A 15027-nucleotide genomic window follows, 5' to 3' on the forward strand; every position below is an offset into this window, starting at 1 on the left:
ATGGAATGAACGGGCTGTTCCTGCCCCTCCTGGAGCAGCAGTTGGTAGCCTGCTGCTCACATTCCTGGGCAGCCCCTGCCCTGGAGGCCCCAAGAGGGAGGAATGGAGAGGGAGGGCTGAGAAAGAATGTGGTCACCTTACATGGCAGTGAGGAGGGAGAAGGCACCCGCCCTGCCCACCCCGCCTACCAGGACATCCCGTTGGGCTCTTGGGCTGCCTGCCTCAGCACCTCGAATTTTCCAGCTGTCCTGAGGAACCAACCCTACGCTGAGCCTCCGCCTACACCAAGGCCAAAGGCAATCAGGGCTCAAAATAGCCAGGCTGCTGAGCCTTGGAGAGCACACTCGCAGAAGAGGGAGAGGAGGGTGGGCAGACGTCCAGGCCCCTGCTTCCCCCGGCTGTTTGGGTGTGTGGTGCAGAAAGCGGGACGGAGATGGGTCCCCAACTCCCCTCCCCCACATGGGTAGTGTCTGAAAAGCTGCCTTGGCTCAGGGAGTGGGAAGGCCCCTGGGAAACTTGAGATAAGGTGAGAATTTCACAAACTAACTGCCTGGCCAGGGCCACTGCAACTGCGGTCTTTGATCAGAGGAAAAAGCAGAAATGCTGGCAGAGGGAAGTGGCAGGTGTAAGGATACTAGGTGGGCTCAGGAGGGCTGAGCCTTGAGTGACGCAGGGGCTAGGGGCTGTGGGCACGCAGACAAGCAGCCTCCCTGATAGAGTCAAACACACTTTATTCCGCACAGGGGAATGTCTGAACAGAAGGGCCTTGGGCAGGATTCCTGATAAAGAACTCTGCTTCAAACTCCCGCCGCTGTAAACAGAGCAAAGATCATCATGTAAACCACAGGGAGGGAGGGACCGGACGGGAGGCGGCTCTGCACAAGGGCTGGGTCGGGTCACACTGGCTACTGCGTGGTGAAGCTGGGGCGGGTGGCCCAGCCTGGGAGAGTCCAGTGAGCAGCGCTAAGCAGCTCCCAGACAAGCAGGGGGTAGGGGTGGGGTGGGGTGGGGTGGGAAGGGGCCGACCAATTGAGGGGGTCCTCTCGCCCACTGAAGGCACGGGGATCAATTTAGCTGAAGCAGCCAGGGCTGCTGTGCCAACGCATGATTAAAAGGCCCCAAGATCCACATCCTGGTGTGGGGGTGACGGGGCGGCGGCCCTTTGGGGGCGCTCCCCACCAGCCCACAGGGCAGGGCCACGCAGCTCTCACAACTGCACGCACTGGCGGCCCTGCCAGCTGCCTCCAATCAGCAAATGGTAAATGACGTTGACTTTCTCTGCCCAGGACCCACTTGCTCCGCTTGGGGTCGGTGTGGAAGTGGGGAGGGGCACCGGTGGGCAGAGCAAGGCTGGTCTGCAGGCAGAACCACCCCTAATGACTACAGTTCTGCACTCGAGACTCGTGATTGGGGGTGGGGAAAGGTCTCCGGGTCTGCACCAGGAAGGAGCATGGACTTGGACCCTCTGCCCCAAGGGCGTGCTTGCGGCCCATGCACGGCCTGAGAAGCAGCCACCAGAGGAGCCAGCCAGGACCTCTGCTTTGGGTCCTCCCCGCTGTGCATGTTATGCTGGGTGCTAAAAGAGCACCCTGGGAAGGAGGAGGAGAGGGTGTGAGTTTAGGGTGGGGGTCAGGAAGGTGGTGCAGGGTATCCAGGGACCCTTGGGGCTGCCAGGGAGAAGCCACGCACGCCGGCACAGTTGGGTCCAGCTGAATTCCTGATTAACAAGCGCACTGAAGACCAGAGCGGGTGGGCAGAGGACAGAAACATCATCTTCCTGGACCCACCCCTGCTAATCCAAGAGTGGGGAGTGTTAAAGAGCACCCCATCCCCCACCGGGAAGGAGAGTGGCAGGAGCAGGGGGCTCAAAGTCTGGGTGTGGACGGTGAAGGCGCTCCCTCCAAGCGCTCTGGGCTCCTGTGTAAATGCACAAACTGCTTCACCACCAGGGGGCAGAGGAAGGGCTGGACAGAGGCTGGGAGGGCAAGGAGGGTGCCCAGCGGGAGTGGGTTTGAGTGACTGCTCGGGCCCGCTTCTCTCCAGAAAATCACTGCACTACAACACACAAAGCTGGGGGTGGCGGGGGACCCAGGAAGGGCTGGGTCTGTCTAAATGACTCACAGGTGGCTGGGGGAAGGGTGGCAGGGATGACTCAGATGCCCTGATACCCAGGGCTCACAACCAACAGGCAAGCGGAGCACAGCTAATCACCGTGGAGGGAGCGGGGAGGGCAGAGGGCGCACAGCGCCCCTGAGGGAGGGGCTCATTCGTCAAACTTCCCTTCTCGGATGTGCTCGAAGGAGAAGGGTAGGAACTTGAAACCCGTCCCGCTGTAGAATTTATTCTGGAATTCCACCCTGGAGAAAGAGAAGAGGAGAGTCATCATTCCACAGAAACCTTCTGGGACTCCACAGTTGGGCCAGAAAGATGACCCAACCCCAAGCTCCCCGAGCCTCCTGCCGCCCACAAAGCCCAGACCTTGGCCTGCTCATGGCGCACACAACCCTAATCCTAACACAACCTCCCACTCGTGACGCCCAGGGCCTGCCCTCGGCAAGAGTGCACACCAGTGCACTGGCTTGGCCTCAGTTCCTGCTCCGTCCTGCTCAGCGGAGAGTGTGTTTATGCAAAACTCTCTGCAGAGGGCCACGTGCAAAAAACGTTCAGTTGGCCTGAGTCTCTAACGATGAAGAAGAGTCCCCCCAACACCCCCTTCCTGGCAGGGCCCGCAGCGGACCTCCAAGGGAAGCCTGTGAGTAGCCACCAGCTCAGTGCAAGGAACCCTGGCAGGCGCCACTGTTTTCTTGTTTATTTCTCTTCTCGGGGGAGGAAGGAGAAGGGAGGGTTGCTAGTGAATGGTGGAGGCTTTCGACTTAGGGGAGGAAATTCCCAGGAAAGGGGGAAGTTAGGAGGGGAAGTCTTCTCAAAGCAACGGCAAAAATATTCTCCAACTACAAAAACATCTAAGAAAGAATTCTTCTCTTGGGGACTGAAAGGAAAAACAGCTTTAGCTCCCTTCCCCGGCAGCCCAGCATCCATCCCTGATGGTCTCCCTGGGCCCTTCAAACTCTGAGGGGGCAGGAAGGAGTCCACGCCTGTATGCAGAGCCAGGCTGCGAGTTCGCCCTGGATGTCTGCCCAGCAACCAAATCACCACCAAATATGGGCAGAAAAATGCATGATTCAGAGGATAAAAAAGCCAAGGAGAGCTGCCCTGAGGAATAGTTTCCACTCAGTGCTGTGTGACCCTGGGGGCCCCGAGATCCCTGCGATAGCAGGCTGCGCTGGGCCCGGGGCAGGCTGCAGGCAGCGGTTTGACTGCACAGCAGGGCGCCAAGACGCTCTCCACCTTCATGCCCCTCACTCAGCCTTCAGCCTTCAGCCTTCAGCCTTCAGCCAGGGCGGCCTCCCTCCAAGATAAGGGAGGAATCAGTGAAAAGGGAGTGGGAAGAGGACTGTCTGCTGGTGGCCCCGAGAGGTCCTCAGAGGCCCCTTCAGCCCTGGGGCGCTGGCTGAGGACACTGACTGCAGAGCCGCCAGCTCCACCCGCTGGGGAGAAGAGGGGAACAGAATTTTCTGTGCGGCCGTAAGAACAGGCAGCCTTCTCCCCAACCCCGCATTCCGGGGGCCGCACCACGGCCCCCAAAGCCTCCCGGCCCCTGGAGGATTCCCATCAGTGTCTCGGCCAAGCCTCCCTCAGAGAAAATGGGATCCAGGAGGGGGTATTTCAAACCGCAGTCGGTCACAGGACTCAGCCCCGTGTCCCAACACCTGGAGAAGAGGGCCCAGCTCCTGAGGCCTCCTCTGGGGGAATGTGGTGGGGATGGGGGCAGGTTCCTGCTTCCTGCCCCCTGCGGTGATGACTGAATCCTCCACGCTGGGTAGGCTGTGTCTGCACGCGGCAATGGTATTTCACTTCGTTCAACAGTGTACGGCCAGCCGGTGGGCAGCTCACCTTGGGGTCTGTGAGGTATCCGGAACTTTGACCTCTGGCTGGCTCATCACACAAACAATGCTAACTCCAGACTGGGTGAATGGAGAAGCTGCAGACGTTCTCAGACGCCTGAGGGATCACCACCCTTCTCTTGGCATCACCCTGCCTGCCTCATCTACATCAGGGGACACGCGCCTGGGATGGGGGCACATAAATTCTGCTGTGTGAGCAGATGGGCGGTCCCTCTGACACACCACCTGACACCACCTCGCCCACCAGCTGCTGCTTGAGGTTAGGGACTTAGGGTGGCCCCCACCAGGGACATCTTGGGTATCTCAGCGTCAGCCTGTCTTCGCCTCCCTTCTCAGCCGTGCTCACCCTAACCTCCCAGCACAAAGCTGGAAAGCAGTTTCCCTGTTGGTCTCCCCGCCCTCTCCTCCCTCCCAGCCAGGGAACTGTCTGCTTCCTGAGAAAGTATAAACATGAAGTTCTCTGTGCCGGGGCACAGCAGGGCCCCGCTGGCTGCCCTGCAAGTTCTTCCTTCTTGAGGGGCTCTGCTCGGGGCGCCTCCATGGACCCTGCCACGCCCCAGGCCACTAAAACGCATCTCAGGATTCAGCAGATGTGAGGAGAGCCTCAGGCAGTCAGATGGGGTTCTCTGTCACCCCTGCCAGCTCCCGCACCTGGAAAAGGCAACCCAGTGGCCCAGAAGGACTAACTGGAAGTCCAGAGAGAGAGTACTCCTGCTACGTGACAGAAGCCATGTCTTCTCAAGTGAATGAAGGGGGAAAGCCTGGGCCTCTTCCCTTGCCTGTGGCGATGTGACCGAGGGGAGGCAGTTTTAGAAAGATGGCTCTGTCCCTCTCTGCGCAGTGCCGGGGCCATGAGGTCACATTTCAGGTGTTCTCGTGCTCCTGAGCGGCCACCCCTTCAGCCACCCCGCGGGGTCCTGCTGTGGCGCCACTGAGTTCCTTACACCACACTGGTCCCCAAATCTGTCCCGTTAGCCCCCAGTCTGTGAGTGTTCACGTGGAATCTGTTAGCTAGGAAGGGATGAGCTTCCTGTGAAGGCAGGCCATGGGGCAGCAGTCTTTCTGCTAATAGCACTCCGGTGTCCACAGTGAAAACCACAACTCACACCCCTGCCTTTGCCTTTTCTGAGGAAGAAAAGACATCTCATTATGGTAGCCAAGAAGACCAAGCACAGTACACACAGTTGGTGGGAGGAAAAGAGACTGACGTAACTCAGGAGGAGACAGAATTAGCAGGCGGGTGCATGAACCGACTCACTGCTGTTTCCAGATGTCACCTGCCTCCTCATGACCCTACATGAACCTCAGACCTGTGGTTTATCCTTGCTTTCAAATCACATGTTTTTCTTCTTGTCCCCACCAAAGAGACCCAGAATTTGTGTAACGGGGCAGCCCTTGCATCAGAACCAAGAAACCCCAGCTGAGCACCGGGGGTAAAGTGACAGGTATGAAGATGCCCAGGCTGGACGCCAGGAAAAATCGCAGCAATGTCCCTGCAGCCATTTTCAGTGGGCCCAGCTGTTCCCACCCCCAAGAGGATGGCCTCAACTCGGAATTCCTGCAGTCCTGCTGGACTAAGACCCAGGAATCCTCGAGGCATGTCCACACTCGGCCAGGAGGGGGTGCATGAGCACCAATTTCATTCACCCCTTTCTGGTGGTGGGGGAGATGCTCCAAACAGGCCCCCAGTGATGGGATTCTGCAAGCTGCACAAAGGAGGTTTCACTGTTTTTTCTCTCCTACCCAATATTTCCACTACCAAACAACAGCATCCACCCACCACCCTGCAAGTACAGTATGTCTGACCAGCCTACTCCTTGCAAACTGCATCTGCGAGGCATTCAAGTGGTATCACGTGCATCCCCCTGGGGTCTCCCTTCTCTCTAATGGACTGGAAGCAGATCTCTACAGGGGCCACAGCCCTCTCCGCAGGGCAGCCGCGTCTGCAGCTGAACACAGGTTTACGGTGTGCCAGGGCACCGCGGCAGTCACTTGGTCTGTGCATTATTTCCTACTTAATCACAGCAACCTTGTCACGTGGACATTATCCTCTCTTTTCACACGAGAGCAAGTGAGGTTCAGAGAGGTTAAGTGCTTTCCTCAGGGTCACCCAGCCAGCACGGGCAGAGCTGGAATTTAAACTCGGGTCACCCGATTCTGAAGCCTGCTCTCTCGCCACCTGTCACTTCCTTGGGCTCGTTCATGAGGACGTGGGAAGACACCGTCACTCGAAGGCCGCAGGTGAGCCTGAGGAAGAAGTAATCCTGCAGGCAGCAAAGCATGACCTCCCAATCGCCTCAGCTCGTTCTGGACAACAGGCCTGAGCGCAGGCGGCCCTCTGTGCTCCGCAGTGTGCCCGGCTCACTGCTCTGACAGGTCTGTTCCAGCTCCTTGGCTGCTCCCACCCACCCAGGGAGGATGCGACAGGCTCCCCACTTGGGCTGGAGTCAAGGTGGCGTGGTAACTGCTCCCTCAAGCCCAGGGCTCAGGAGACGGGAAGGGAACAGGAAAGGAAGCCAAGAGGGTAAGAAAAAGTGAGTCACCCCAGGGTGGCAGCACAGACGTCCCCTCGCACCGAGTGGTAGGAAGTGTGCCGGGGCGAGCGTGTGCTGATAAGCTGAGAGCCGGTGGCGTGGCCAGCCTCCCGGCTCCCAGTCAACAGCAGCTGGGCGGGGAGGGGACGGGAGGCGGGAGGAGAGGGCCAAGCCCGAGAAAGCACCGTGTACTGACGCAGCAGGACGGACTCTTCTAGAGGAGCTTTTGAGGGAAGGGTAAGTCCCGGCCACGGCTCACCCTTACATGCCTCACGTCCCCCCTCTGTAATTCGGAACAACAAACGGCGGAATCTTTGAGCAGGCTCAGCTGTAACCAAGCCAGGAGAAAAATCAAAGATAAAGGGAGTGGGGAAGAGGTTTCTCAGCTTCAGATTTTGGTTTTCTTCAGGTTTCGAGAAGTGATGGAAAGAGACAGTCACGGCCCTCTTCTGACCTTGAGGTCATTAACACCACAGATCATCTCGTCTAGGGAGTCCTAAGGTAGGGTCAGTGAGTTTGTGAGCCCCTAAAAACTGGTAAAACTGTGTGTGCACACATTGAGGGGGTGTTTCTCTGGAGAGAGGGTCTAGAGCTTCCAGAGCCACTGGACCCCAAAAGAGAGGGAGAATCATAATGTGAAGGCGGAAGTGGAGACTCGAAGATGTAGGGTTAGAGGTAGGGTAGCCAGATAAAGTACGGGATGCCCAGTTTTTAGTATAAGTATGTCCCACGGACATTCGGGAAATACAGTAAAAAAAATTCATTGTTTACCTGAAATCCAAACGTAACTGAGTGCTCTGTAATTTTATTTGCTAAACCTGGCAACCTTACTTTGAGGTCATGGAGTCACGGTCCAGCCCAGACCCCAGATCTCCCGCTGCCTGGGGCTGAGCTATCTCCCTGCAGAGCCATTAAGAGCCAAAAACGACATTAAAGAAAACTAACAAATCCAAAACCTGCCCTTCAGAAGAAGCTGCTTCAGCGTACTGAGCTAGGATGCTATGGAGCCAAGAACCCCCTACTCACATAGAGCTGCCAGGGGTCCTACCCAAAGACACCGGCACGATGACAGAATAAGGGGGACGAAATGAGGGCACAGTGTGCTCTAGCACTTTCCTGGACGTAGAATCTATTCCAGAGCTGCTTTCATTGCTCTGAAGACAGGAAAGAGCTATATGCCAGTGCGAAAAACCCCCAAACAAACAAAAAACCCCAGCAGATCTTTTAAGCCATCATCAAGAGCACTGAAGAAGGCTGAAGACAGGGAGAGCAACTGTGACAGCACTCACCAGAGAATCCTCCCTGGCGGCTGTGAAAGCGAGCTGTGCTTTTCTGTGCACATTTCCTGAGGCTCACTACCAAGTACGTCCTGGGGTATGAGGATGTGAAAGCAGATACTTCCTAGTGTCTCTGGATTCTGGACAGGAGTAAAACTGCCCTCAGTGCAGCTAAGGACACGTCCCCACCCTCGGCCCCGCGCTGCCCCTCACCAGTGTAACCGCAGCGCGTGGAGGAAGGCTGAGAGGCCCTCCATGATCAGGAGGATGGCCACAGTCAGGGTGGCGAAGGCGGCAAAGATGAAGAACAGCGCCAAACCTCCCGCCAAGCTCTTCACGCTTAGGCCGATGTGGATCACCATGGTCCAAAGCACCTCCGACAGCTCTGCGGAACGGGGAGAGACACGACATCCGGTTCAGTTGGGCCAGGGGTGCTGCAGGCCTTGCGTTTTGCTCTGCCATCCCTCAACCGCAGTCTGCCTTGCCCCCTGGCTTTCTGCGACCTCACCAGCTAACCTGGCAAAAGCACTGATCCTCCCATCTGGACATCATTCTCTCTGGATTCAGGAGTCAATAATTCCAGAGGCTTTACATAATGTCCACTCTCTTTAAGCCCCCACCTGAGGGAGTGCCCGGAGAAGGGGAGAAACGTAGTTTTTGACTTGAGAGAAATACACTCACGTGCATGAGCGAGGCTGAGGGCCCAGAGCCGCAGGTAGGAGGCGGTGTTGGAGATGCAGCCCAGGCAGTACTCAATGGTGTGGATGGCCTGGTGGACCATGGTGTCCCCAAAATCAAACTGTCATGGGAGGAAACCAGAGAGAAGATATAAGGCTGGGAGGGGAGTGTGCAGGGCTCTGAGCCCCCGCTGCTGAACTCCTGGTGGGGATTTCAGCTGTGCCGTCCCCAGAAATCCTGCCTGGCTGAGCCCCCAACTGGGACACCCCATGCCCCTCAATACATCACATTTTAGTGAACTACGTCTTAATGAGACTCTTCTCAACACATCTGCTCTCTCTCCCCACTAGGCTGTCAGCTCCGGAGTGGGGTGCACGTCGAGCTAAGAGCTGTGTGGGAGCACCCGCTCTGGCTGACTTCCACCTCACGGAGCCTGAGAGCGGAGCGCCCTCCTCCGAATGAGCCAGGAGGGCAGGAAGGGCTCTGCCCCGGGTCGTACGTCAGGGGACAGGCCACCAGGCTGGAAACCGCCTGGAGAAGACTAAACCTCTGCAGCCACTTATTTTCACAACACGTTGGCGGCAAGATAACCTCCTTTTACTTTTGAGACTTCTGAAAAGATCACACAGGGACGTTTTGGCAAAAGTTTTACAAATTCCTACTTGGACACATGATGAAGACTAAACAGAACGTGTATTGTTGTTTCTGTTTTCCTCACACTCCCTTTCTTCCAGTTTTTGTCTCAACATCAAAAATCATTTGCAGCATAAAGAGGAGGGGCTGGAGCGAGCTTCCAGGAGCTCCCTGTTAGGGCTGCTCCAAGCCAGGCTGCCTGAGAAGCCACAGGCACACTTCCGGGCCTCACTCTCCTGGGTGGGGCCACAGCCACTGAAGGCCAGGAGGTGGGCCATTCCCCTCCCGGGGGCCTCCCCGCCCCTCCCCACGTGATCCAGACCAGACTCCAGGAGCACAGGGCCACTGCCCAGCGGGCCTCCCCAGCTTGCCCTGCCCACAGGTCAGAGTCTATTTTTCACCAGTTTCTTTGCAGACTCACATGACTTCACCCACAAAAGATACCAGAAAGAACTGTCTTGAGAAATCACATGGGGCCAGGAGAGGAGGGCTGGCTGGTAAGGCGCTAACGGCCCAGGCCTCACAGGCATGGCCAGCGGGGAGAGGGGCCAGCTCCAACTCGCCATCTCTGGGCGACCGCCTCATTTTCCCTCACCTCTGTCTACCTACACCCAGAGTACTTCTGGGCTTTTCTTCTGAAATAGGCTCTTCCAAGTCTCCTAGTAACCCTGAAAACTAGGGTAATCACAATCACCGGAACCCCAACGTGCTGTTAAGAGCTCTTTGCCACCACTGCTGGCCGTCGCACCAAAGCCCACGTTCTGAGGAAGGACGGGCCCCCAGCTCCAAGGAGCGCAGGGCTTTAACTAAGAGCTCTGAGAAAGAAGCGAGTGCGGGGCTCCCTCAGAACCAGCCCCTTTCAGCATTTTTATTCCACCTTGAGTTTCTCCCATGAGCAGCTTCCCTGCCAGGCACTGCTCTCGCTTTTTCCTCTCCTCCATTCCCAACTGCCTGCTTTGCAACCTTGGGTAAGTTTTCTTATCTACGTATTGGAGGGAGATATTAAGTGGGACGAGAAGTAAGTGAGAAACCGGGCAAGCGCTTAGAAGTCTGTCACTGCCCCATGTGAGTCAGCTACGACTGACCAGGAACTGCCGCCGCCGCCCTAATTCTCTACCCACCTCCCCACTGCCGCACCACGCCTGCTCCTCACCTCCGGCGCCCTCGGCTCCACACACCTCCTTTGCACGCTCCCCTTACTGCCCAGCCAGGAGGTCTAACAGACATCCTGTGACCTGAGCCTCTGCAGTGTCCGTCACTACTGCCTTGTCCGCCTCCCTCTTGAGGACGCTCACCTCCTCTTGGTTCTCCTCCTACCTCTGGATGTGCCTTGTCGGCCTCCTTCCTGGTTCCTCAAGTGCTGCAGTTCCTGCCTCAGCCCTTACGTCTCTCCTGTAGCACTGCCACTCGGGCCTTCAGCGGCCACCCCGAGAGGGACTTACAAATGGACACCTCTATTTCCGTGTTGCCTGTTTCCAACCAGCTGTGCCACATCTCCTCCTGCTGCAGCACAGGTGCTTCAAACTCGACGCCACCCAAACTAAACTCATTGATTGCTCTCCTCTGACCCACCAAGACCTACTTCTACTCCTCGTCCCATGTCTAACAGGGGGTCACTACTAGTGCCCCAGGCACCCAAGCCTGGAAGTCGAGCGTGACTTTTCACTCACTCTCACTGCCTACATTCATGAAGGCACTGGGGCCTGCAGCTTTTACTGCCTTCATCTCATATTGGTCCCTTCCTTTCCAACTCCCACTGCAAATGCCTTCAGGCCTCCCAGTTCTTTCCTGACTCCTCTCAGACTGTGCCCCTCCCCCATCCAATACACCCCCTACCCTCCACTAGGGTATTTCAGCAATGGCATGCGCTGTGTCACTTCCAGCTTCACTGCCCTCTGACGCTCCTTCTTACCTAAACACTCGACTATGGCTGGTGTCTGCCAACCTCTAGCCTCACTTCTCACCAGTCCCTCAACTCCCGACTTCGAGCTCCAGCCAAGCTGAATACTTGTTTATCCCCAAAATGTGTCTTTATGACGCAGGCCTCTGTATCTTTATGATAACTATACATACTGATGCATCCGCATTCCCTCCCTCTCTTCCTCCACAGAGACGCCGGCTTGACCAAACTAACCTCAGCAATAATTTCCTTAGGGAATCTTTTCCAGGTCTCCTCTTCCCTACCCCCACCCCAGTGTTTGTCAGGTGCCCTCTTCCTGTGTTCCCACAGCATCCTGGGCACACCTTGATCACAGCATCTGTCACCCAGACTGTGTCCTAATTTTGGGAGTTCCTTGAAGGCAAGGACTTGTTTTTCTTCTCTCAGTTCCTGCAGCTCTAAACAGAGTGCTTGGCACATGGAGGGTGAATGAATGGATGGGTTGGATGAATGTACCTGGCGAGATGACACAGTGGGGAGAGGTCCCACTGACCCTTGCTGAGTGGTTACAGCCTTCAAAGATTTCCCAGACAATTGACGAGCCTGGCTCTGGTTTGCAGCTGGACTGTTCATCCCCCAGGGAGCGGGACTGCTGCTTCCACCTGTGACGTATTTAGGTAACTGAGACAGTTATCTAAATCTGGCTGTAGAGAACTAGACTGTGTATGTACCTGATGATGGTAAAATGTCCTCACTACTTAGGACGCTGTGGGAAACTGAACCTCTGAGGGAGCTGGGGGGCCAGAGACTGGGGAGGTGGGATTCCAGTCCATCTTGTTTGGATGTCACCTCCCCTGGGACGTGGCTGCAAGTGAGGTCTATGCTGACAGGGACCTTCCAGGCAGCTCAGCCGGTGGCTCTGCACAGATGAGTGGTCCAGAGGAACACGGAAGCTCCTAGATGCCAGCAAAGGAGCCTCTCCGGCCTTCTGGAAGACTGACAACTGTCCGCTTTCACACAGAACAGCAAAGGTTTTCCCCATTCCCATCCCACTGCCCCCTTAGAGAGGACCAGGAAAGCCAGGAAAGGGAAAGGTTCACAGGTCTGGGTATTTCAGAGAGAAATTTGGGGGGAAGATGCAAACAGTGCAGCAAGGCCTATTAAAAACCCAATTCAAAACTTGTATATTGCTAAAGGAACTATTGCTGAGCTATAGGCAGAAGGCCTTCTACCCTGGCTGTGGCCAGAATATTTAGCCAACTTTCTTTCTACTCTCTGTTGTCCTCTATGTGTGACTGGTATAATATGAACTCCTTTCACACAGATGGATTGTTTTTTTCTGGGATGCATCTGAGAGGCAAAGCCTCCTTTTGAAAACTGTCTACCTCCCAACTGGGTCACGTGGAGGTAAAGCTGACCCCAAGCGAACGTCCAGCATTCTCACTCCAAGCATCATCAAGCCGATGAGGGCAGCAGGAAGAGGTTGGCTGCATCTCAGACAGGGAGGAAGGGCGAGCTTTCCCATAAGCACTCAGAGGAGCAGGGAGGAAACAGTTATTCCCAGGGGCAGAGCGACCATACATAACAACACAGGAGAGGAAGGCAGGGGCCAATGGGATTTAACTCCCAAGGGGAGTCACTTCAAGAATGCCAATGCAGACATTACTTGTAGCTCCTTTAAAGCCATTCTCAAGGCATTAGATCAGCAAAGTCAATGAAACAAAGACAGAGGTGACTGACATGAGATGCAGTTAATGGAGATGAGCTTTTTCAGAACACGGGTTCACAAACTGGTTAGAAATGGCCAGTGAGATGCAGAATACATGGGTGTCATGTGTGGCCTCAGGATGCAGCAGGGACAGCAGAGTGATCACAAGGACGGGAAGAGAAGCCCCAGATAAACATGAAGCTAAAGCCAGCTTGTTTCTTACCACTTCATCCTCGGTAGGCTTGAAAACACAAATTTACACTTAGTGGGAAGCCATGCCACACACAAGGTCACAAGTCATGAGCACAAGGCTACTGGTTGCTTCCTGGGGGCGGGGGCGTGGGGACTGTGAATGTTAAATGGTCTGACATTGGAGGCAAGCCTCCTCAGCATAAACGGAGAGCAAAGTCAGCAGGACCAAGAGTGTTGATACTTAATCTTTAAAAGGCATCCCAAGCCTTGCAATTTTTTTTTTAAAGTCATACACATAGCAGACGCGGTCAGTCAGACTGCAAAGTCCAGTCCCCTGGGTCCTCAACTCCTTTTCTGTTTGTTTTAAAAAGAATATACTGAATAGATGAGGTTCAAAAGTTCAGCTCAGAGGCTTTGTGGTACGAACGGTCAGGCAAGGAGATTGGATTTTAAAAAATCCAATGGTGGTTTAAGGAAAAGTCTAGCTTGGCTAAACTAGACTAAACTTGGCTAAAAAGTAGGCAAGTCACATTTTTTAAAGGCTCAATAAAATGTCTGCAACAAGAGCGCATTAGTGGAACAGGACTTCAAAAGTCCCAGTGATTAAAGTTCCAACGGGAACCATTCTGGGGAGGGGCAAGGGACGAAGGAGCCGCCGTAAGTGGCCTGGGTTTCTGGTAGTAAGAGCTGGGGCGCTGGGGCCAGCTCTGCCTCGGCCCCGAGGAAAGCAGTCAATAACTGAGATCTGCGTGCAGGGTACTGTGGGCCGCTTGGAACTCAGGAAGCCGGACAACAGAACAAAACTGCTGCGGGCTCTGCAGGCAACACCTGGAGTTTAGAGCAGGGACCACTGGAAAAAGCTGTAGTGCCCTAAGAGGTCCAGAAAGCAAGCTGATCCTCAGTATTAGTCTTTTCATTTTTTCGAGGAGCGGACAGGAGTGAGGCCACTTAGGGACACAAGACTAGGGCTGACCCGAGGTGGGAGGAGAGGAAGCCCGCACCACTGATCTTACCTCCTCTGCGTCCTCTGAATGGGTGGAGAGCTGGTCATGCTGAATAATCTCAGCATCCTCCTCTGTCGGTCCGTTGCCCACCCTGATCCCACCAAAGTTGAGAGTTCCCTACACAGATGAACAGAAAGAGTAGAATTTGCCTGGGCTTTAATGTGACATTCTGTGACGTGGGGAAGGGTGATGGTTAGTACATACAAACCTCAGAAAAGCATATATTCTAACAACAAAAACAAAACCCACTGATCGAACAGCTAAGTAAAACCAAGCCACTGTTCCCAGCCCAACTACCACCGCCCAGGCCCAGCCCGAACTACATTTACCACCTCATCCTGATCAGAGGCAACAGGCAGTTCTTGCTGCACCAAGAGACACCAACCTTGCCTTGGCCAACGCCGACAGAGTCCTGCTTGAGTGAAAAGCTTAATACGAACAAAGTCTCCTAACAAGCGCAGCTCTACCTGTAAAGAGTTCAATGGCCTAAGTTTTTCTGGAACTAAAGATTAGACTTTCTAAGAGGGAGGAGAGCCAAATGACATGGTGATTGCAACCCAGTCTGTTAAGATTTCAACAGGAGCCCGAGAGTTCCAGCAACCTCTCCCCTAAACGTACCGGGTCCCTGCCCAGGAACAAAGGACTTCCCAGGTCACAGAAGAAAAAAAAGCTTAATGTACATTAGCTTGTAGCTAGAGAATACTGACTTAAAATAAAACAAAACAAAACCAAAAAAAACCTGATCCTATCCTTCAGTGGAGGATTCTGGAGTGTTAACACAACTCTTCCACAGGCAGGTGGGCGGATGCTGACTGGGTGCTTGCTGCCTCTCACTCCCCAGGCAGTTTTCAGCAGGGTCCCTAGGACCAGGATTTCTAAGTCAACCTGATTTGGAAAAGTTTGGGTTTACTGAGGCAAAAGGACTTTTTGAGTACGAAAACCAGGCAGAACTGGGGTTAAGTCTGACAGATACCACTTAGTGCTAACCTGCCACAGAGTGAAAAGGAGCTGAAGAAACAGCTCCAAGACCCACTTCATGTGGCTTCTGTCAGGGGAGTCAAACAAGGCAAGAGTTCAAAGACCGCTCTCCTGCAAAATGGCCCGAGCAGCAGCACACAGAACGTGCACGCAGCTTCGGTCAATTGCCCCAAGGTCCC

The 15027-nt window shown here is 55.0% G+C and overlaps 1 protein-coding gene across 3 annotated transcripts in view; it reads right to left on the reverse strand.

The window, feature by feature from the left end:
• Positions 1-714: 714 nt before the first annotated feature.
• ATP6V0A1 (ATPase H+ transporting V0 subunit a1) overlaps positions 715-15027 on the reverse strand; it is a 55795-nt gene continuing 41482 nt past the window's right edge. For all 3 annotated transcript variants that reach the window (XM_061176079.1, XM_061176078.1, XM_061176080.1), the window contains 4 exons: positions 13880-13987; positions 8458-8575; positions 7990-8161; positions 715-2357 (listed from right to left, as the gene is read on the reverse strand). In XM_061176079.1, the coding sequence (XP_061032062.1) occupies positions 2264-2357; positions 7990-8161; positions 8458-8575; positions 13880-13987 (492 nt within the window). In that variant the 3' untranslated portion in view covers positions 715-2263. The remainder of the gene's footprint in view (positions 2358-7989; positions 8162-8457; positions 8576-13879; positions 13988-15027) is intronic.

This window comes from Eubalaena glacialis, chromosome 19 (genome assembly GCF_028564815.1).
Source record: "Eubalaena glacialis isolate mEubGla1 chromosome 19, mEubGla1.1.hap2.+ XY, whole genome shotgun sequence".
NCBI lineage: Eukaryota > Metazoa > Chordata > Mammalia > Artiodactyla > Balaenidae > Eubalaena > Eubalaena glacialis.